Source organism: Mytilus edulis, chromosome 1 (assembly GCF_963676685.1).
Source record: "Mytilus edulis chromosome 1, xbMytEdul2.2, whole genome shotgun sequence".
In the NCBI taxonomy this organism is placed as follows: Eukaryota; Metazoa; Mollusca; class Bivalvia; order Mytilida; family Mytilidae; genus Mytilus; species Mytilus edulis.
In genome coordinates this window covers 88942079-88966478 of record NC_092344.1, presented here as the reverse complement: position 1 = coordinate 88966478, position 24400 = coordinate 88942079, and the positions used below count along the sequence as shown (strand labels likewise).

At 30.7% G+C, this 24400-nt stretch overlaps 1 protein-coding gene across 7 annotated transcripts in view; it reads left to right on the top strand.

The window, feature by feature from the left end:
- Positions 1-24400, top strand: part of LOC139515610 (regulator of nonsense transcripts 2-like) — a 62919-nt gene that overhangs the window by 4430 nt on the left and 34089 nt on the right. For 4 of the 7 annotated variants that reach the window (XM_071305232.1, XM_071305248.1, XM_071305240.1 and 1 more), the window contains exons 2-22: positions 147-1423; positions 2099-2158; positions 2708-2891; positions 3516-3560; positions 3825-3909; positions 6645-6721; positions 7173-7253; positions 7619-7768; positions 8423-8464; positions 10568-10785; positions 11231-11273; positions 11531-11755; positions 13074-13113; positions 13401-13459; positions 13957-14049; positions 14634-14694; positions 15288-15428; positions 15652-15746; positions 16226-16311; positions 17400-17508; positions 18592-18649. In XM_071305232.1, the coding sequence (XP_071161333.1) occupies positions 159-1423; positions 2099-2158; positions 2708-2891; positions 3516-3560; positions 3825-3909; positions 6645-6721; positions 7173-7253; positions 7619-7768; positions 8423-8464; positions 10568-10785; positions 11231-11273; positions 11531-11755; positions 13074-13113; positions 13401-13459; positions 13957-14049; positions 14634-14694; positions 15288-15428; positions 15652-15746; positions 16226-16311; positions 17400-17508; positions 18592-18649 (3217 nt within the window). In that variant the 5' untranslated portion in view covers positions 147-158. The remainder of the gene's footprint in view (positions 1-146; positions 1424-2098; positions 2159-2707; positions 2892-3515; positions 3561-3824; positions 3910-6644; positions 6722-7172; positions 7254-7618; positions 7769-8422; positions 8465-10567; positions 10786-11230; positions 11274-11530; positions 11756-13073; positions 13114-13400; positions 13460-13956; positions 14050-14633; positions 14695-15287; positions 15429-15651; positions 15747-16225; positions 16312-17399; positions 17509-18591; positions 18650-24400) is intronic. The other 3 variants (XM_071305255.1, XM_071305267.1, XM_071305261.1) reach the window with 1 other exon arrangement.

Here is a 24400-nt window from a genome sequence, read left to right as displayed (position 1 = left end):
CTGAAAATTTGCATTTTACTATCAAATTATTCTCAAATTATTTACAGGTGATACATATCTCTGTGACAACATTTGGTTGTATTGCAGTTCTTTAACTCACATTCTAGGGGTCATGTTATCCTACTATATTATCCATTGTTTTTCAGATGTAGCAGAAGATGAGTGATAATGAAAATATAGGAAGTTCAGTGGACGGTGTACCGGAAGATCAGACAAACAATGCCAGGGGAGATCATTCAGAAGATCCAAATCATTCTACAAATTTACAAGAGAAATCAGACGACATTTCATTAAGTCAAAACATTTCAGAAGCAGAGGCCGTTTGTATAAAAAATGATGAGGGGATTCATGATAAAACTGACACATCTCAGGTTTCAGATAACACTAAAGAGGGTGATGGGGTAAGTGTTGAGGTTTTGACAAGGGGAGGTAAGTCAGATGATGTTAATGTTGAAAGTACTGAGACTTTACCAAATGACTTGACAGATGATGCTGAAGGAGAAAATGTTCAAAAGAAAATAGAAAAAGATAAACCTGAAACAGCTACAGGAAATACAGTAGATCAATATAAGTGTGATACTGAAAGCCTTTCTGAAGAAACTGACACATTGAGTCTGGTTGATTCAGCTGTTAGTGTAGAAATTACAAGTAACACATGTGATGATAGTGTTGAATCAGAAGGAAAGGTTGAGAAAGAGGTGCCCTCGAAAACAAGTAATACCAAACAAAGTGAGGAAGTTCCCTCTGAAACAAGTAATACAAAACAAAGTGAGGAAGTGCCCTCAGAAACAAGTAATGCAAAACAAAGTGAGGATGTGCCCTCTGAAACAAGTAATACAAACCAAAATGCTGAAGTGCCCTCTGAAACAAGTAATACAAAAGAAAGTGAGGAAGTGCCAATTATAACAAGTAGTAGAAAGCCAGGTCAAGATGTCACTCCCAATACAACTGAAACAGATGAAAAGAAAGAGATAATTATAGAAAAGGCTAACGATGACAAAGCAGCAAAGAAAAATGAATCATCAAAAAAGTCATCTTCTGATGATTCTTTAAGTAAAAAATCTGAAAAGAAAGATAACAAAAGTGTATCTAAGAAACCTGATGAATATTCGTACACTAGAGAATCACCATCACGAAGTCAGCCAAGTAAACCGGACAGTCTACGGAGTAAGACAGACAGCCGTAGTAGTACTGGTGGAAGGGGGGATGGTAGAGGATACAAAAAGGAGGAAGAAAAATATGACCAAAGGAAAAAAATTAGTGATGATAGAGGAAAACGTTCTGAAGAAAAAGATTCCAAAAGATATTCAGACAGACGAGAGAGGGAAAGAAACAACAGGGATGATAAAGCTAAGAGATTTGAAGATGAAAGAAGGAAAGATGACAGAAATGGGAAAAGAGGAAGTGGTGATTCAAAGACAAAGTATGTGTATACAAATGCATAATTTATATTGCATAAAAGTAATTACTTCTATTGTAATGTTGTGAAATATTAGAAAATTACAAATGTACATGTTTTTTATATGTACAAATAGGAAATTTACATATACCTGCAAACATCAAGGTTTATAGGGTTATAAGACTAGTACTCCAATGGTAAAAAAAGGCAATTTTATAGACGGGTTACATTCTGGATATAGTACAGTTGTCCATCTGTTTATCCACACCTTAAACAATTACTTGAAAGTGATTTGATAAACAAAATGATAAAAAGGAGTTTATTAGCTTGACATTCCTATTAAGAATATTCTTCTGCAAGTTTTTATCTGCATGAACATTTTGCAGATTTCTTTCTTCCATTTTATTTGATATGCATAGGCTCTTGATGCAGCTGTTTATTAATAAAATGGTAGGAATTTTTGTCATTTTCTAAAATACAGTATTAAAGGTTTTACATTTAGATTGCAAATCTTTCTTTAAAAGTAACTTGTTAAACTGAACATTTACTTAATGCTTTATATACAATAAAAATAAAAAGATAAATAGGCGTTTAACATTTTGTGAAAAAGATGAAATGAGTAAATTAAGATTTGATTGTGTTTTATTTAATTGTAACTTTTCATTATTTAATTTGCATGTATTTTTATTTCTAATGTAGGTCCAGTGATGGGAAGAGTACAAAAGAAAACAGTTCTAAGCCATTGAAAGATAGTGAAAGGTAGCTTTTGACCTTTTCATCATCTGACATAAGTTTCAATGAATTGTTCCATTTCATATTGTAATATCATCATGTTTCTTGTTAGATTAGTTTAAACATTCTTATTTATAGTGGATTGGGAAACATGTTATTGCAACTTATATTAATCCCTTTCCACTTTGTGGGTGGGAGTGCTGCCTTGTAGCAGCATTTAGCTACTCTTTTTAGAAATCTATAAGGGTGTCTTTTACATGCAAGAGATATGTCTCTCTCTAAACACGGCTCAGCCATGTTTCTTGTTGACAAATTAACTATCTGTTTTACTTATGAATGAAATACTTTTTTTTGGTAAATAATGATCAATGTCAACAACCTTACAACTGACACAATACTAAATAATCTCTAATACACGACAAACAGTCTTCAGTGCTTAAGGTTTATTATTTCATGGAGATTTGACTTATTATACATCATTGAAAAATGTCTGCATAAAAAAATAAATGAGTGATAACTTGACATGAGGTTTTGAAATGTTGATATTTTATAGCAGATAAAATATTATTTTTTCAGTGGAAAGAAGTCTGCACCTTTACCAGACCTGAAGTCTAAGCATGTGAAGTCTGCATCAGATCTGGAGGCACAGTGGCAGAAAGAAGAAGACCAGAAAAGACAGAAAGAAGAGGAAGAAAAGAAAAAGGAAGAAGAAAAAAGAAAGGAAGAGGAAGAATTGAAGCAGAAAGAAGAAGAAAAGAAGGTTTGATTTTATTTTATAAAACATAAAATTACTCTAAAGAAACCAACAGTTCAGAGTAAGTGTGAATGATGGTATTTCATCAGTAAGTTCACATAACATATACTGAGTAAATACATCAAATGCTCGTGGAAAAAGCTATATATGATGTTCTTTTCTGTGTTTCCATTTAAAACATATGCTATGCCCTAAAATCATGGGGAAATATGTAGTGTTGTACTGATTCAGGCAGAATATTCTAATTCTGACAATCTCACGCTGCAAAACAAGTTAAAACAAACCAAAAACAATTTGGTAACTAAGTGGTTTTTTTTTATAATGTTCATGTTTATTATCTTTTTAAAGAAAAGTACTGAACACTGCACACTGTCTACTACTCCTTAATGACTATTCGAATAAAAGTACCAGTACCTGAGACAGTTAATAGTTGAAACAAACTCAACCACAATTACCTTCATATTTACTTAAGAGCAGTAAGTATGAAAAAGAAGGTATGGGGTAAATTTGAATGACACAACACTCTAACTATTCAAGCAAGCAAAAAAGTGATCTTAAGTTCAGCATACATCTTTAGTTACAAACTATGTTTATATCATATGTCATGTATGAATCTTGAATCTATTGTAGAGAAAGGAAGAGGAAGATGCAAGGAAATTATTGGAAGATGAAAAGGTGTCTATCTGTCATAAAATGAAATAGATGAGCTTTTTACTGTTCAGAAAATATTAGAACCTAACAAACAATTATAAGAAATTTCCAATGATTTTCAACTGTTCCGGATTGTTCCAATGGTTCATATTTTGAGGTTTAAATAGACTTGGAAAAGTGATTATTTGAGAAAATAAATTTCCTTGATATCTTACTGCAAGGTCAATTATAAGTTATTTGAAGGTTGACCATGAAAAAATAATACAAAGTTTGTGCTCTCTCTTTCAGAAATCTCTAAATGACTTCATAAAAGAAAACAAAGAGAAACAAGATGTGAAGGACAAATTAAGAGAGAAAAATGCATCAATAGGAGGTATTTATTTTGTCTTGTTTTGACTGTAAAAAGTGTTCTAATATATTCCAACCTAAACAACACCACTTATTAGTCATTGTAAGGCAATACTCATAGACTGAAACACTATTATAAATTATTATACGACAGCAAAAAATTTTGCGGTCGTATATTGGTATCACGTCGTCGTCTTTGTCCGAAGACGGATGGTTTCCAGATAATAACTTTAGTATAAGTAAATAGAAATCATTAAAATTTTAACACAATGTTTATAACCACAAAAGGAAGCTTGGGATTGATTTTGGGGGTTGTGGTCCCTAAGGTTTAGGAATTAGGGTCCCAAAGGGGCCCAATACAAATACTTATCTAGTGTCAGTATAAAAAGTTGTGTATAAGTATTTCAATTGTTCTGAAATTGTACCACAATGTTTAATACCATAAGTAGAAGGTTTGGATATATTTTGTGGGTTATTGGGCAAACAGTCTAGGAATCAAGGGCCAAAAAGAGGCATTTTTGTAGTTTCAAGACAATAAATTGGAGTTATCTTTCTTTGTTCAGAATGGTTGTTGAATCACCAAAAACCAATGCTTTATCTAATTTCTTTGAAAATTGGAGTTATCTTTCTTAGTCCAGAATAGTGGTTGAATAAACTTAAATCAATGCAATATACAATGCAATATTCACTTCACTAATAACTGATAAATTAAAGCAGTATTACCATTCAGTGATTACAATCACTTTGATTACTATTCTAGAGTTATGCCCCTTTACAAATGGAAAAATTGAAGAATTTTTAGTTTCTCTTCTCTCAACTAAATTTAATGAAATGTGTATATAATGCTTATTACCTAAACTTAGTTCAAGTTCAATTTTTGACAGCTTCACTTTTACAGTTCTTAAGTTATGTCCCTTTATAACGTTATATGCTAGCATCCTCTGTGTCCCTTTGGACACATTCCTCATTTATTTTTTTAGAAGTTACTATTAATTAATATTAATTTTAACCATGACTGTAAGACATTTTATGTTTTAATATTTTATGATATATTTAAATGAGAAGTTATTGTTGCAAACTCAATTAGAAATTTGAATTGAGATCATTTTGGGATAAGGGAAAGGGGGAGGTGAAAAAAAAAATGGGAGGGGGTCAATTTTTCTCATTTCAGATTTCAGAAAATAAAAAGAAAATTTCTTTAAATTATTTTTTTTTGAGAGGAATTAATATTTAACAGCATAGTGAATTGCTCAAAAGCAAAAAAAAAAAATAATACTTATAAAGCTGTGTCAACTATTTAATCACAATCCAAATTCAGATCTGTATCCAGCTTGAATGCTGTGTCCATACTAGCCCCAACTGTTCAGGGTTCGACCTCTGCGGTCGTATAAAGCTGCGCCCTGCAGAGCATCAGGTTTAGTATAAGTGTAGGAATCTCTCTGAAATTATACCACAAGTTTCCATACCATAGAGGGATATAAGTATTGATTTTGGGGGTTATGGTCTCAATAGTTTAGGAATTAGGGGTCAAAAAGAGGGCCCAAAATAAGCATTTTTGTAGTTTTCAAGCAATTACTTGTGTTTAAGTGTATGAATCTCTCTGAAATTATGCCACAAGTTTCCATACCATGAAAGGATAGTTAGCATTCACTTTGGGGGGTTATGGCTCAAAATATTTTGGAATTAGGGGCAAAAAAAGGGGAAAACTAGGTTTTTCTGGTCAATGGACAATTAAGACAATTTAAAAGCAGTGTAAGGGAGGTAATTCATAAACATTTAACATACACTGTTTGGTATGTTCAGATTTACCTCCCTTATATTACTTGTTAATTATGTTTAGAGAAATGTCAGGTTATGGACTAATTGAAAAAAGTGGGGTGTTAGTAGTTTTCCGTCTTTTTTTTTAAATTTCTCAAATTTCAAATTTTTGAAAAGTTTGAAGAAGAAATCTTTAATTGATTTGTAAGATCTTGACATTTGTTTTGTGTAAGAAACCCATATGATGTCAAAAATTTTATCACAATCCAAATTCAGAGCTGTATCAAGCTTTAATGTTTTGTCCATACTTGCCCCAACTGTTCAGGGTTCAACCTCTGCGGTCGTATAAAGCTGCGCCCTGCGGAGCACCTGGTCCCATATTGTAATGATAAGAACATCATATTTTAGTTATGAAAAATTATATATTGTTTGTTTAGTTTGAAAATATTCTTTTATAGTGGATTGGGAAACAAGATATTGCAACTTATATTAATCCCTTTCCACTTTGCTGGTGTAAGTGCTGCCTTGTATCAGTAATAGCCTGCCCTTTTCGAATTCTACAAGGGTGTCTTTTACGTGCAAGAGATATGGCTTTCTCTTAACAAGGGTCAGCCATTTATTGCCCCCTTCTCACTGACTATCATCATTTCTGAAGACAATATCACAAATGGTGTCAAGGGAGAGTTGAAAAGGAAATTTTCACTCTGGAACGGGGATCGAATCAGGAACCTTTGTGTTAGTAGTCTGATGCACCAACCACTTCACCAAGGATTACTAAACAATATAGCAGCATATAGTTGACCATTGTGATTATTGATAAATGCTTTGTACTGAATGGCTGATATAAGAAATAAATAAAAATAGTTCAATTTTGATGTTTAAAGCTATCACAGAAAGAATTTAGTCATAAGATACATAATTATGTCTTATTTTTAAATTCTCATTCAGAAAGTTATAAAAAAAAATTATCAAAAATTTCTTGACATATTATCATGATTATAGAAAACCGACCAGATGAAGCTTTCTTCAGGAAACTTGATTCAAATTTAAAGAAGAATACAGCATTTGTCAAGAAACTGGTTTGTATAGTTTATATTAATTATAAAGATCTCAATAGGGTTGAAAAGTACTTTGATATAAGAAATACTTAAAGTAGAGGTTAAAAATATTTATTCATATATGAGTGTTGCTGATTGGAGATTCTCAAATATTTTAGTCAGTTTTTGTGATGAGAACGGCAAGCATAGCTGTGCATGTGTTGTTATGCTGATAAACTTTTTTGTTGATTTATTTTTGCATCATATATTTTCTCATGTATTTAAATAAGGGAAGATTGAAGTGTTTGTACTTTCCAATAACCATTTATACTTGCTTTTTGCTACTCGTAAAAGTAGTAAAAATAAATCACTGGTGAAGTTTTGTTTGGATTACAGTATATAAAATAGAAACCTGATAATTTTTGACTTGTCCATTTTACCAATTTACATATTTCTTCCATCAAAAGTTATAATATGATCTTTATATTTACAGAGAAATCTTACTGAAGGTCAGAAAGACAGTCTAGTGAAAGACTTTGAAGCATTGAACTTGAGTAAATATGTTGGTGAAGTTGTAAGTTTCAATACAGAGTGTATGTGGTAACATACAATACAAACACAAACTTTTAAACAGAAGAATGGATTTTAAAAAGCTTAAACAATGCATACCTGAATAAAGTGATCAAAGAAAAAATTATATATTTTTGATGTTTTGAAATTTAACTGAAAAAAAATAATAACCTATCCTACAAAAAACAGTATTTTGCAGAATTGGTTTTTGAATAAAAAACTTAAAATGAAGCTCAAAATATCTCATTTTTTACTGAAAAAAAACCCTAGTTTTAGTGCCACAGAATTCAAAATTTGTACAGTTCTTATATCTCTTGTCATAATAAAGTTCAATGAAATGTTTGGTATAATACTGATGATGTTTGACAGGCAGCGGCTATTACAGAAGCTAAATTAAAGATGTCTGACATTCCATGTGCTGTTTTGATCTGTAGTTTGATGTATCAGAGATATGCAGACTTTCCTATTGCTCTCATGGAAAACTGGCAGAAATATTTACTACATAAAAAAGACGAAAAGGTTTGTTAATTCCAAAACATGCAAATTTACTACTGAAATATCTTGAAAAGTAAGTCATGAGGGTATATCTTTCCTTGCATATTTCCAGTGCATATTCAAATTGACTTTGTGTCAACATTTTATGGAGAAATCAAAGTGATCTTTTCTGTATCCTATGTCCTTAGCTGAAACTCAACTTTCCCTTTTTATTGTGGTTCATTTTGATAATATCTGAAACTTAATGAAGCTATTTACAAAGAACGCTGCAAGCCATATTGGAGTTAGAAACTTTTTTTGATGAACTACATTTACTGCATATGGTGAAAAAGTGGTGCATTCATTCATAACAAAATCTTTAAAGTTCTTAATATTCTCTTCGATAAAGGAAAATGTTGCAATTTTGTATCTTTAACCCCATGTGAGCATGCTAGCATATTATCCTGATCTATAATTATTTGCCAGATTTACTTCCTGCTTGGTTTATTTCTAATATATCCAAAGATTTTTTGACATGAAAGCTATAAGTATAGTATTTAGATCCCTAGTAAATTCAAGTTAATCTTGATAATAATTTCTTTCCTTTGTATTTAAATAAAAATGTAAGAAAATTTGCTACAATCTTTTTATTTGTGTTTTATGCTACTATATTAACATTTCAAGCCCTTAATTTAATAGATACTTTTTGGTATAGTACTTATTGAACGTAAACATGGTAAAGTAAGTATATAGCATGCATGTTGATCATTTTTTTCATTTTATTCATTTTGTTTTATTATACAACTTTGTGTGCGTCATATTCATAACCGTCATCCTTGAATGTTAATTTTTTTTGCAGTTAGCTTTATCAAATAATGGTTCTTGAATTTTTTAATATAATTTAAAGTTGAAATATTCTAAAATATAAGTTTATATTGCAAGCAACTGAAAATTTCATGTTTCATTGAATTTTGAACTACAGTAGTTACAATCCGTTTATATTTCTCCACAATTCTAAAGTATGGTGGTTTGATTAAGAAAGTCTGTAGTAAAGATCGTTGAGCAATCACAGGCTCTTTAGTTTTTGTCGAGCCTTCGACTTTAGTAGAAAAAGCGAGACTAAGTGATCCTAAATTACGTCGGCGGCATCCACAAATGTTCACTCTGTGGGTAAAGTTTTTGAAATTTTAATAACTTTCTTAAACTATACTGGATTTCTACTAAACGTGGACAGAAGCTTGTTTATGATCAGAAGCTAGTTTCCAGAAGTAAATTTTGTAAAAATAAAATTCCATTTTTTCCATATTTTACTTATAAATGGACTTAGTTTTTCTGCGGGCAAACATTACATTCACTCTGTTGATAAACTTTATAAAATTTTAATAACTTTCTTAAACTATCCTGAGTTTGTACCAAACTTGGACAGAAGCTTGTTTATGATCATAATATAGTATCCAGAAGTAAATTTTGAACAGGGTTAAAGTTTTTAAAATTTAATAACTTTCTTAAACTAACCTGGTTTGTACCAAACTTGGACCTAAGCTTGTTTATGATGATAAGATAGTATCCAAAAGTAAATTTTGTAAAAAAAAACCATTTTTTTCTGTATTTTACTTTTAAATGGACTTAGATTATCTGCCAGGAAACAACACATTCACTCTGTGGTTAAATTTTTAAAAATTTTAATGACTTTCTTATACTATTTTTAATTTGTACCAAACTTAGACAGAAGCTTGTTTATGATCAAAAGTTAGTATCTTGAAGGAAATTTTGTTAATATTTTGTACCTGTGTATCTGTATTTTACTTATTAATCTTCCAGTTAACATTACATACAGTCTGCAGTTAAGTTTTTAAAACATTTATTAGATTCATAAACTATTTTGGATTTTTACCAAACTTGGACAGAAGCTTCTTCCAATCAAAAGATAGTATCAAGAGGAATATTTTTATTGATTTTTTTCCTTATTTTTGTTGAGCCTGCGATTTACAGCAAAAGTAGGTGAGACACTGGGTTCCGCGGAACCCTTACGAGTTTTTAATTTAAGGTGGTACCTAACACTACAGGGAGATAACTCTGTAAAGTCAGCTAAACGTTTTAATTACGTTGTGTTGTAAATGGAATATTAAGCTTCTCAATGATCAAAACTGGTGTTTGTCAAACTGCTATATAACCAGTGTATTTTTTCTGACAAAACGGTTGGTTCAAAATTTGTGAAATTTTTAAATTTTTGTTTTAGGGTCAAAGTAAATACTTGACAAAATTTTTTGAAAATTAAACGAGCCAAATTAATTTTAGTGAAAGTGTTGGGTACCACCTTAACTATTTCTTTGTAGTTTTGAAAGTTTAAAGTCTTTGTTCTTTGTTGTTTAGAGTTGGATTATTTACCAATTGGTGATGGATTGAGAAATGAAATATAAGACTTGCACAAAGAACAACAATTATGATGGGATTGCCTTGTGATATATTGTAATAGTGAATGAAGCAAACAAACAAATAGATAAAGTATTCCATATATTATATGCCTTTGTCTTGTTTTTAATAAGACCAATTCACAAATTGTATTCTTTATGGATTTTATTATTTTTTCTGAATGGTCAAAATATCATTTAGGAAACCGAAAAAAATGCCCAACATAATTTACAAGGATCAATAGGTTTTTTGTATCATACAATTTGCAAACCAGATTAGTACAACGTCATTAGAGTTGAAATGATATTCTTGGCTTTATTTTATGTTTATGTTGCATTACAGATCAGCAATCCTAGTAAATACAGGGTTGATCTGAGGTTCTTTGCTGAGCTGGTTTCTGTTGGTTTATTTTATGTTTATGTTGCATTACAGATCAGTAATCCTAGTAAATACAGGGTTGATCTGAGGTTCTTCGCTGAGCTGGTTTCTGTTGGTGTAATCAAACACAGAGAAGGTTTGGGACTGTTGGCAAATCAACTAGGACTTCTGATGAATAATGATAAAGAGGGGCATAATAACCTGTCTATAGTGACCAGCTTCTGTAAACATTGTGGGGAAGATTATGCTGGTCTGATACCAAGGAAGTTCAGGTAAATATCCCTATTCATCTTAGTTGTTGAGATGATAAAAAAAACATCTGATACAAAGTTGATACAGAAATGCTTCTAAATAGACTAAACTATGGACAATAAAAATGGTAAAATTAAGTCAGAAACTTTGGACATGATTTCTAAGTATTTGCCACAGATTGTTTCACCTCTTGCACAAAATTTCTGCATCTTCTTGTTCTCTGAAGTAAAAAAACTTGAGCAAGTTACAGTTCTTTTTATACAGAATATCCGAATCTTACCAAATCAACTCTTTTATTAGAGAAATAAATAACTTAATTATATTTATTATCAGAGAAGATAGTAAGCAAGAGATTACACCATGTTTATTGAGACAGTGTAAATTTGATACACATAAGTTAAAATATGGATACTAGAGGAATGGACACACATACATCATTTATAACTTTGGAATTTATACTTGCAGACTTCTGTCAGAGAAATATGGAGGAAACATTCCCAAAAGATCTGTAAGTACTGAATATATATATATATCAAAGTTTGTAACTTAAGATTTGTGTAGTAACTAGTTAAAGGTTCAATATTTTCAGTCAAGTTTGTAATGAATGCTTGTGTATGTGTTGAAATCTTGAAGACAACATATTAGTTTTACTTTGTTTAGAATTGACAGGTTCTAATTTTTAAGTCCTATAAATCACATTTCTTCTTTAGCCAGCAAGAAGGATTAAGTTGTTTAGCATAACTTTATACAATCTTCTTATTTCAGATGCTGACACCAGAAAGACAAAAAGCATGTAGAAATTTGTTTGGAGATTATTACCAGTCTCTCTGTAAGCATCTGATTAAAGATCATAAAGAACTTAAATCAGTGGAAAGACAAAACAGGAAAATCCTTCACACAAAAGGGGAGATAAGTCAGGATAGAAAGGAACATTATGATGCATTACTGACTGGTTACCAGAAACTGTTTACCAATACTTCAGTATTTGCTGTAAGTATTTGATAGAGCTTTAGGAAGAATGTTTTTTTGTTGCTTCAGTTCAAACAGGTTTTCCAAATTCAGTGCATTTTATTCAATTATTTTTTCACATTCTGCATTTTTTTGTTGTTATGGGAATTTTTCACTTACCGTATTCGGCCGTGTATAGTACGCAGTTATGTATAGTCCGCACCCCCTTTTCATCCCCTTAAAATCGAGAAAAAAAGTTTTGTAAAAAAAAAAAAAAAAAAAAAATTAAAAGTCTAGTTCACTGTTAAAATCCACTGAAAGTGATCTATTCTCCATGTTTTTTATAAAAATAATAAATTTTGTTTTATTTATTTCATGAAAAATAATGAAATGGTAGAGCTTTTCATCAGGTAATTAATATTTCATAATTTTATTAAAGTAATTATTAATCAAAATATCCCTTTTAAAATCAACATTTGTCTAAGTATGTCCAAGCTGATGAATAATATAACAGAAATAATTTGAATATTATGGAACAAAAGAAAAAAGAGATCAAACATTTATCAAAATTAATTAGCAGTAATCAAAATTTTTAAACTATTTAATCTTATATAATCTTTTCATTGATCATGTTGTTATATTGCCTGGGGATTATAATATTTAACATCTGTCAAAACTTGACATCATTATTTAATTGCTACACACCCATACTTAATCCTTAATTACCCCTCTTGATTACCTATACAGGATGTCACACCTTTACTTTGACTAATCAATTTTGAAGAGAAAAGTTTAAAAAGAATAAGAATTAATTGAAATAAATATAATTAACGTCTCCAATATACATTATTAGTGCAGAAAAAAACGAAATTAAAAAAAAAAAAAAAAAAAATTTTTTTTTTTTTATAAATTTCGAAAACCGTCTATAGGTGTGTATAGTCCGCACCCCTTGTACAAACTACATATTTAAGGAAAAAAAGTGCGGACTATACATGCCCAAATACGGTATTATGAGTTATATGATAATACTAATTGGAATATGGGATCCTTGCAAGGTCACATGTTCCTCAAATGAGATTTGCCTGACCTCAACCTTTTTGGTAATAAACAAAACTAAATAACAGGAGAATGGAAGATCTTTGTCATGTTAATGGTTTTCTCCCATGAAACTATTAACTCACATTAAAATACCTGATTTACAAATGATATTATGAACTATGATTGGTAAATATTAAAACTGAACTGACTATTTGCAAGAAAATATAGATATTATACAAGTTTTTCTGCAGTTTTAAGGTCTTGAATGGAGGGGAGGGGCTTAGTTTTAATTGAGTGATAACAAATGTTATTTTCTATTTAGGATTTGTTGGATGAAGATTTGCCAGATTTACCTGAAGAAGGTAACTATTTAGTCAAATTTGTTTTTTTTATTGAAAGATAAGTCAATTATTTGCTTAAATTTATATTTTTTTCTGTGTTATCTATATTGTTTTATGAAGATAGTTTATATCACATATTATATATTTATAGCTAATTGTTTTCATTAAAAAGTTGAAAGTAATTACTACAAATGCATCATGTCTTTAAAAGATAATTGAAAAATATAAACATGAAAATCAAGCTTTGCATATGACATGTGTGTGGGATACTTTGTCTTAGATGTAAAACTGTATTTTTTTCTGTACAGATATGAAGAGAGATGATGAAAGTGGATTTGATATCTTTCACCCAGAGAAAGATGCTGAGGTACTGTAGGTTGGCTTAGTATTCTTTTGTTTAAAGTTAAGTTTTGTCATTGTGTATGTGTTCATAAATGTTACTGCTAATCTTTTAACACTACTTTTATGAGCTGTAATTTGAATAGAAAATGAAAACAAATATGGAATTATAAAGGGAATTAACTCCAAGATTTATGAATTGGAGTGTTTAGTGTTTTGAACAACTTAAACCAAAACAATGTTCTTATTGAGTCAATTGAGTTATTGTTGAATTAGTTATCAGTTCTCTTGCACACACTTTTATTGTAAGTTTTTTTTCACATTTGATGAAGAGAGCTGTTTAATACGATTGTTTCTCAACCAATGACTAGGACCATTTGCATCAATTTCTATGATTTTACTATGAATGATTACGAAAAGTTAGAATTTTTCCTTCACTAAAAAGACTTTAAAACTTCAAGGCAGTTGATTTCACATATAATATGAATTGTGTTCAGAAGTTTATAATCTTGACATTGACTTTAGTTTCAGTATGTTGGTGATACCACTTTATTTGAAGATGAAGACTCTAGAGTATTCTATGAAAATCTACCGGATTTGAAAGCATTTATTCCTGGTGTGAGTTTTGATACCATATATACATATGTAAAATATGATCAAGTACTTTATTTCCAGGTGGACACTATCTTGATTTGGTTTGATTTTACAGTTAGAAAGTCAGAAAACTAAAGGTTTAATATTTCTTCTGAAAAACATGAATCTTTACGAATATACGAATATGTGGCAATCACATTCAAAGCTTTTTCATTTACACACTTGAAACATATAGACACTTACAAAATGTTAAAATTACCTGTTTAAAGCGTCTTTACATTTCTTATGCATATCAATTGATAAATTAAGTGAGAACTCTTACTGATGATGTGATTGATGAGGGCCTTTACATGTGGCCATATATGATCACTTCGTCCAAGATAAAGGTCTTGAGTCTCGCTGTAATCATTTGCAAAAAAAAATAAAATGCATTTATATTGGTTTAAATTTGTGATAGAGATTGGCAACAACTCACTGAAGTTCTGTGGTTTATTACAGGAACCTAGGTTTTATCCACTAATAAAACTTGTCCTTCTCATATTATTGGTAGGATCTATAGTGAGTGATGCTAATCATCATGTTATAAATATTGTCATTTTACTCTTCAGATTTGTTTCAAAGACAGTGAACAAGGGACCACTAAAGAACCAGGAGAAGAAGAAAACATTGGTAAATAATCTTTAATATACTGCAGGAACACTTATAAATTGGATTTGTTCTCATGTTATAATACCAAGCAATACTTGAGTACTCACTCGGAAAAATCATCTACAAAATTAACGTAAAAACTCTCAAAATTATTACATAAGACTAGATAATAGTCCCTGAATTTAATACCATAACTAATAGCTTATTTACTACATGTTACTGATTACGTAAACTGGCGATAATGTAATCAGTTGATTAAAAAATATTGATAGAAAATGATTACTTAAACAACAGTATTTGGGAATTGTAAAGAAACACATTAAATGATCAACAAATGGGTGATGTGATTAGTACTTACTGATGCCTTAAACAATAGCCTACCTCTGTATTTTGATTTGGATTAATATTTCATTTCCAGTGAGGCACTTTTAATAAAAGTAATTTTATCTTTAAGAAGGCACCAATATTTAAACAGGAAAAGGATTAGTCGATTATCAATTTGGTATTCAATACTCTGTACTAACGTGCTATACTCCAGTACTCCTTGACATCTGTAATATTTAGTTCTTCATAATAAAATGAAGCATTTAATGAGTTTTTTTTCTGTTTCTCAGATGAGTTTGACCTAAAAATTGAAGATGTAGAGAGAGAAATGGAGACAGAACAACAGATTGCAGAAGTAGAGAGTAAGGAAGAACAAGAAGGAAAGGAGGAAGAATCTACAGATGTAGATCTTCTTTTACAGGAGGGAGAAGGTAAGTGAACAAATTAGGGGTTGAAAAAGTATGATTTGTTTTTTACCTTGTGTCTGTAAAATAATGATAATTGTAAACTTAGTCTTAATTGAAATAGGCCTAGAAATAGTATAATTAAACTTTAAAATCATAAGTCTTTTATTGCATGTACTTTCGAGTTTTAGAATTAGCACTATATGGGTAACCACTTTGACACTAAGTCAATTTTGAATTTTCTTTACAGAGGAAGACACTGATACAGGAAGTTTGATGAAAATGCAGTTTGATGCTTATGTACAATCCCTTCCCAACTGTGTCAACAGGGAGCTAATAGATAAAGTAAGTTTGGGATACAGTCTTGCCCTATTTGAGTTAACAGATAATTTGAAATTCCAGTTCCTCAAAAGCCTGTAAACAGGGAATCAGTCCCTTCGCAAATTTGTTAACAGGACATCAGTCTAGGAAATAGTATCTCATATACCTGTTTACAGGGAGGTATAAAATTTTTAAAAAAATCTCATCTTTTTAAGAATTTTGAAGGAATCAAATACTTTGGATTTATTTACTTTCATGATATTGAAAAAAAATTGTATATTTTTAGATACATGTTTTCATTGTTTGCAAAAGTTTATTTACATGCCTATCTATAGTTAATTTATACTTTGTTGATTATTCTAGATGGTGGTTTGCTTCACCCTACGAAGTCCATGAAAATTGCTACCCAACTATTAATAATGAATCCACAGTAGGGATCTGTAATAGCATGTTTGGAAATAATTTCATTAACATATTTTTTTCATTTGCATATTTTTTTCTAGGCTGCAATAGAATTTTGTATGAATTTCAACACAAAGATGAATAGAAAGAAATTAGTTAAAGCTCTATTTACAGTACATAGAACCAGGTAAGATAAGTGATATTTCATTGATTAACACTGGTTGATTATTTCATATTTTATTCTACCTGTCTTACAGTTTGAGCTACTGCTGTAATTTTGATTTAGATTGCAATCGTCTTTATTTCTGTTTTCCTTTTAATCCCTTGGTGTTAAAATGATAACCAATAATAGCATCCTTAGGTTATCTTGTTAGGTATAAACCTCAAGGGTTGACTGCAGTATATAGATAGGACAATCACGTGGCTCTCTAAAATGCAATAAATCTGCATTATAAGAACCAGTGCAACAACTCTTGGTGTAGTTCATAGGTGGCCTGTTGCATGGCTTAATTTCTGCCTCTTTTGATATATCCTCATTTTCCAAATTTATTGCCCATCATTCAGGTTAACATGGCAGGATCTGCCTATTGTAATTATTGTTACTTTGTTCTCATCATGACCATGCATAAAATATTTGTCACTGGACATAAAGCTAACAACAATCAATCAATTAATCTTGTTTGGAAATTGTGTCTAATTTTTCTTAAAACCAATCAATTTTGACACAATACAAACAATACACCTTATCGCTATTTGTACCCCATTACTGGATATTACACAGGTTCCCGTAAAAATTTGACGTCACAAAACAAAATATCTGATGCCACAATGGAAAAGTGATTGTTGTATGCGTCAAAAGTTCAAGCGGCCGGGTCAGACGGGATTAGCGATAAGTTGTATAAAACTGGCACAATGGTCTTAACCTTTTTTCTCGCTGGAGTAGTGAGGTTAAGTTCTCAGTCAACAATATTTGGCATGTGCATTTTTATATGAATTTGATGTTCAACTGACATGTACTATTTGACCTTGACATTATTTTCATGTTCTAGATGTTATTAAAATTTAAAGAGATGCAATCAATTTCAGCTTGAAAAAGATTTGGCCAATTTGTACTGTGAAAAGATGAATTAACACAGTAAGAGATCATGTGCATTTGTCTATCGATACTTTTATGTGTAAGTCTTTCCCTTGTATCTCATTCTGGTAACCCTAAGTATTTATGATTAAATAAAGTCTTTCATCTTTGAGTAATACATTATATGATACTTGTTTCAGGTATGACCTACTGTCCTTTTATGCCAGAATGGTTGCCACTCTGTTTCCCTGTATGCCAGATGTTGCCAATGATCTGGTACAGCTACTTAAAGGAGATTTTAGATGGCATGTATGTATAATTGTGTATTTGGCTTTATTTCATTTTTTGTAGATTCTGATTTTTTCACACATTTCACCAAGTCTTAGGGGTGAAATGATTTTTAAAGGAGATTTCATGAAATTATAGTATAATTGTGTATTTTTTTGGCTTTATTTCATTTTTTGTGGATTTCGATTTTTTCACACATTTCACAAAGTCTTAGGGGTGAAATGATTTTAAAAGGAGATTTCATGAAATTATAGTATAATTGTGTATTTGGCTTTATTTCATTTTTTGTAGATTCTGATTTTTTCACACGTTTCACAAAGTCTTAAAGGTGAAATGATTTTTAAAGGAGATTTCATGAAATTATAGTATAATTGTGTATTTTTTTGGCTTTATTTCATTTTTTGTGGATTTCGATTTTTTCACACATTTCACAAAGTCTTAGGGGTGAAATGATTTTAAAAGGAGATTTCATGAAATTATAGTATAATTGTGTATTTGGCTTTATTTCATTTTTTGTAGATTCCGATTTTTTCACACGTTTCACAAAGTCTTAGGGGTGAAATGATTTTTAAAGGAGATTTCATGAAATTATAGTATAATTGTGTATTTTTTTGGCTTTATTTCATTTTTTGTGGATTTCGATTTTTTCACACATTTCACAAAGTCTTAGGGGTGAAATGATTTTAAAAGGAGATTTCATGAAATTATAGTATAATTGTGTATTTGGCTTTATTTCATTTTTTGTAGATTCCGATTTTTTCACACGTTTCACAAAGTCTTAGGGGTGAAATGATTTTTAAAGGCGATTTCATGAAATTATAGTATGACATGGATTTGTTCACAAATTATTATCCAACTGTTGGTTTTATGAGTAGCTAAAATTCGTAGGAGCACGGATACACTGGTCTGCTTCGTCTCTTAATCACTGATGACAAAAAGGGGTTCTATTAATATAATACAATACAATACTGATTAAATCAAGTAAAAAGTACTGAAAATCTAATACAGAAATCATGCTTTCTTCATTCTAAAGGAGCATGTCTAAAGTGTAAGATCAAATCAATTGGAGCCACAGAACTATTGTTTACCCATTTAAAATTTTAGGTCAGGAAGAAAGATCAAATCAATATAGAATCCAAACTGAAAACAGTCAGATTTATTGGTAAGTATATTTAAAAGTTTAATGACCAGCTCAGCTTTAAAACTGTCAGAGTTATTGGTGTGTATTACATTATACCACTTCCTAATCAATCAACAGTTTGATAGTGATGTTTTGTAACTATTACGTACTTTTTGGATCTGTCAGTAACTTAGTACTGGTTTCTGATACCTTAGATAAGAGTAAGGGTATGAAAATCATGACAACATGTACAATTTCTTTATAAATTATTTATTTAATGAACTGTATAGTGCTTCATATGAGACACTTTTGGTGCTAGCATTGACTATGGTAAGATCAAGATGATTTATGTAGAAAAGGTCTGTTGATGTAGTAAACTTAACAAAAAAAGTGAATTCTTGTATTTCAAATATCTGTAGTATTCAAGCTTAAACTAGCAAGGCTATTCTTTCTATTGATCATCAAAAGAGAAGTTTCTGATTTGAAAACTGTTTTTACTGTAGAATATGATTACAAACTTATTTATATCAGAATTTTCTGCTTTTACTTGTTATTTTTCAATGTCTTAAATTTTTGGAACCACTATGTGTGACTTAAATATACTCAATATCAAGGTAATCCCTTATGAACGTGTAGTGCTGAAAGTGTACCAAGAACACTTTTTTCTGGGAACATAACAGAATAGTAACTTTTATATATATTATCATTAATAAATTCCAGTAATGAAAGTTGATATTAAGAAATATCCTATTCTAACAAGTTATCAAAATTATTCTTCCATGATAGAAATTTTCTTTGTGTAGACTTTTAGCCTATTTTGTTGTCAAGTTATCAGCTGGGACTCAAACTAATACGAGATTATGCAAACAGAAAATCAATTCATCACTGAAGTTGTCCTAAAGTTTTCTTCAGGTGAAATGTGTTTGAATATTTTGTATATTATTGAAACAATTGTAAATCTCCATTGCCAAGAGGAAAATGTAGTCTGTTTTATCTTTGAAAGACATCATTGACCATATGTATAGCCAATGAAAATGTTGCAATGGCAGTATAAAAAGAAATTGCACAAAAACAAAAAATTGAATATAAATTCAAATCATATAACCATTTCTTAGTTCTTTGACTACAGTTACTCTGTACAGAAACCTATTATGTGTCAAATATTTTATTACAATCCAAATTCAGACCTGTACCAAGCGCGAATATTGTGTCCATTTTTGCCACAACTGTTCAGGGTTGGACCTCTGCGGTCGTATCCAGCTGTGCTCAGCGAAGCAATTTATTAGCATGTTGATTTTTAAAAAGATTTTTATACGACCACAAAAAAATTGGCAGACATATTAGGGGTTCACTGTAAGGCATCTAATGATGGATGTCGAGCTGAACTTAATAGAATTCCCTTGAAAAATAAAATATTATATTCAATATTCAACTACCTGAACCATATAGTTTCTTCGGAAAATTCTTTGGCATATGATATATTCACTAAATCTGTAGATTCAAACCCTTGGGTCATAAAGGTCAAGAGTCTTTTGAATGAACTTGGAATGTCTTATATCATCAACAACTTTAATTATGTTAAAGGTAATTTAAAGTCTATTAAACAAAGAATTAATGACCAATGTTTGCAAGTTCAAAATGCAAATATATTTGAATCCAAAAAGTTAGACTTAAATATTGTCTTTCTTGAATGGTTAATGAACTACACATTGTAAAAGCTTATTTGAATAAAACGCCAAACTTTGTCAAGAACAATGGTTTTGACATAAGGGCAATTTGGTATTGAGAGCTTTCAAATGGTTTCGGAAACATAACTTTAGTTAATAGAAATTAAATAGAAATCAATAAAATTTTAACACAAGGTTTATAACCACTAAAGTAAGGTTTGGATTGATTTTGGGGGATATGGTCCCTACTGTTAAGGAATAAAGGGCCAAAACAAGCAGCCCAAATAAGCACTTTTGTAGTTTCCAGACAATAACTTGTGTTAAAATTTATGAATCTCTCTGAAATTATACCACATTTTTCCATACTACAAAGAGATGGTTTGGATTGACTTTGAGGGGTTATGGCTCATACCATTAAGGAATTAGGGCCAAAAAAAGGGGAAAACAGTTTTTCTGGTTACAGGATAATTAAGACAATTTAAAAGCAGTGTGAGGGAGGTAATCCAAATCAATTTAAAAATCAATGTTTGATTACCTCCCTTACACTGCTTGTAATTTTTGCATTAAGAAATGAGGATTGTCTTGAGGTGATTAGCTGTCAATTAATTTTTAGCAGTTACTATTAATTGATATTAATTTTAGCCATTAAATGAGTAATTAAGGTTGCAAACTCCATTAGAAATTTGAATTGAGATACTGACCATATCTTTGAGGGAAAGAATTTTTATTTGGAATGAGGGAAATGGGGAGGTGAAAAAATTGGAGGGGGACAATTTTTTTAATTTCGGATTTCAGCAAATGTTGATTTGGGGGGTTAATATTCAACAGCATAGTGAAGTGCGCAAATGCAAAAAAAACAGGGTAAATCATTAATTAATTAAATAATTTTTTGGAAAATGACGCAGTCATTGTTCCATTACTGGCGACCTGAACTTCATTACATTTCTCTGCCTACCGCGCTTGGTTTCGTATTTACTATTTTCTATACAAACTGGAATTTGCTTGTGTTATCATTATGCATGAGAGGTCATTGTGTAGTAATCAGCCAGGAACCAGTTTACAAACTAACTGGTTTCTGCTTGTATTCCACTACACTCGAACAAAGTGTTGTAGTTTGACGGGAACCAGTTTAGAATTTGTAAACTACAAAACGTAATCGGTTATTGTTCATTCCGTTTTGGTGTTTCATACCGACTTTTATGGTTTGAATAAGCTTAAGACCCTTCAAACATTAATGTGATAGGTATATTAAAGACTGTTTTACAAAAGGATGGAACTGTTTTGCTTTCAAGGTCGTACTATAGTGATATCTGTTATGTACGGATTTCCACTTTCACCGGTTAATTTCTTCTTTTACACGTGCTTTTGAAACTTCCTGTTTAAACATCGCAAGTTTTAAAATTGTTTTTTGAGTGAATTTAACTTATTTTAACAATCATGAAGCGTTCCAGAATCATTTTCAAGCAGTTTCTTCTTCTCTTTGATGATGGAAAATAGGTTTTTCTCAAGAAAATACCGCAAACGATCGCAGAGGAATTGAAACGTACAAGTCAAGTCGACACCTGGTGAAATTGGCATCTAGTCAAATCGGCACCTATTTGACGTCAATTCGGCATCCAATAATATTTGTTATAATATTTTCTATTCAATTAATTAATAACTGTTACCAAGTACATAGTGAATATGTTGTTGTGTATAAAGGTAAACAACGAAGCCCTTACCCAAGCTGTTGTTTTAACAATTAGACAATTATTAAAATAAAATGGAAAACTATGAGTCCCTTTCAATAAATCAAACTTTCATGCCAAATAATAAGCAAATTTAAGGTGTTTTTTTTCAGTAAAGTTTAAAAAGCATTAAACAAACAATCCTGTAAAATGCTCAACTGGTTAAAATAATGCATAAACATATCCAATATCTCATGTATTAGTCCAAATAATTATGACGTCTGGCAAGGCTATTTTATTATTTTTCTTTGATGTCTTCCTATGAAGTTCGTAGGAAGGCGTCCCAGAAAAAAAATTAACATAGCCTTGCGGTCATAGAAAGGTGTCCCAGAATAAAATTAAATAAGCCTTGCCAGACGTAATAATTATTTTGACTACTCATATATATATCATTAAAAAGACACCAAAAAAGTCATTAAGTTGAGAAAAATAAATATATACAAAATGTACCTGAACACCCAAAAATGTGAAAGTTAGTATTTAACTCTTTTTGCTTAAATACTGAAAAAAATTCTGGCAACCCCTTACTTATTTTTTACTCTTTTTGCTTAAAATACTGTTAAAATTTATATTTAACATGGGTGACGAATTGACTAAATCAGGTGTCGATTTAACCAGGTGCTGATTTGTCCAGGTTCCAATTTAACCAGGTGCCGGTTTGACTAGAATTCTTTGACAAATGTTTGAAATTACCTGAGTTTCATTAGACCTTTGATAACAGTAACAAAAAGATTATTTACTTAATATTTTGTGGGAGAAGGGGGTTCAGACTATGTGGTATCAGGTCTGTTGGCGCCCAATACACTTTCGCACCCTACACGTTCGCACCCAAGGTCCGTTTGCACTCTACTCATTCGCGCCCAATTTTAATTCATATCAAGTTGAATAATTGGAAAATCATGATTGTTGTTATACGACCGCAAAATTTGAAAAAATTTTCGTCGTATATTGCTATCACGTTGGCGTCGTCGTCTTCGTCCGAATACTTTTAGTTTTCGCACTCTAACTTTAGTAAAAGTGAATGGAAATCTATGAAATTTTAACACAAGGTTTATGACCACAAAAGGAAGGTTGGTATTGATTTTGGGAGTTTTGGTCCCAACATTTTAGGAATTAGGGGCCAAAAAGGGCTCAAATAAGCATTTTCTTGGTTTTCGCACTATAACTTTAGTTTAAGTTAATAGAAATCTATGAAATTTTGACACAAGGTTTATGACCACAAAAGAACGGTTGGGATTGATTTTGGGAGTTTTGGTTTCAACAGTTTAGGAATTAGGGGCCAAAAAAGGGCCCAAATAAGCATTATTCTTGGTTTTCGCACAATAACTTTAGTTTAAGTAAATAGAAATCAATGAAATTTAAACACAATGTTAATGACTACAAAAGGAAGGTTGGTATTGATTTTGGGAGTTTAGGTCCCAACAGTTTAGGAATTAGGGGCCAAAAAGGGACCCAAATAAGCATTTTTCTTGGTTTTCGCACCATAACGTTAGTATAAGTTAATAGAAATCTATGAAATTTAAACACAAGGTTTATGACCATAAAAGGAAGGTTGGTATTGATTTTGGGAGTTTTGGTCCCAACAGAATAAGGGGTCCAAAGGGTCCAAAATTAAACTTAGTTTGATTTTGACAAAAAATGAATCAGTTAGGTTCTTTGATATGCTGAATCTAAAAATGTACTTAGATTCTTGATTATTGGCCCAGTTTTCAAGTTGGTCCAAATCGGGGTCCAAAATTAAACTTTGTTTGATTTCATCAAAAATTGAATAAATGGGGTTCTTTGATATACCAAATCTAACCGTGTATGTAGATTCTTCATTTTTGGTCCTGTTTTCAAATTGGTCTACACTAAAGTCCAAAGGGTCCAAAATTAAACTTAGTCTGATTTTAACAAAAATTGAAATCTTGGGGTTCTTTGATATGCTGAATCCAAAAATGTACTTAGATTTTTTATTATGGGCCCAGTTTTCAAGTTGGTCCAAATCAGGATCTAAAATTATTATATTAAGTATTGTGCAATAGCAAGTCTTTTCAATTGCACAGTATTGCGCAATGGCAAGAAATATCTAATTGCACAATATTGTGAAATAGCAATTTTTTTTTTAATTAGAGTTATCTTTCTTTGTCCAGAATAGTAAGCAAGAAATATCTAATTGCAAAATATTGTGCAATAGCAAGATTTTTTTTTAATTGGAGTTATCTTTCTTGGTCCAGAATCAACTTAAATCTTTGTTATATACAATATACAATGTATATTCACTTTTTACTACCAACTGATAAATTAAAATAATCTTTACCATTCAGTGATAACAAGCAGTTTTTTTACATCTTATTTCCTTATCTTTTCTAAAATGTTTTTAGATAATGTATGTTGGACATTTGCCAGACATGACTATG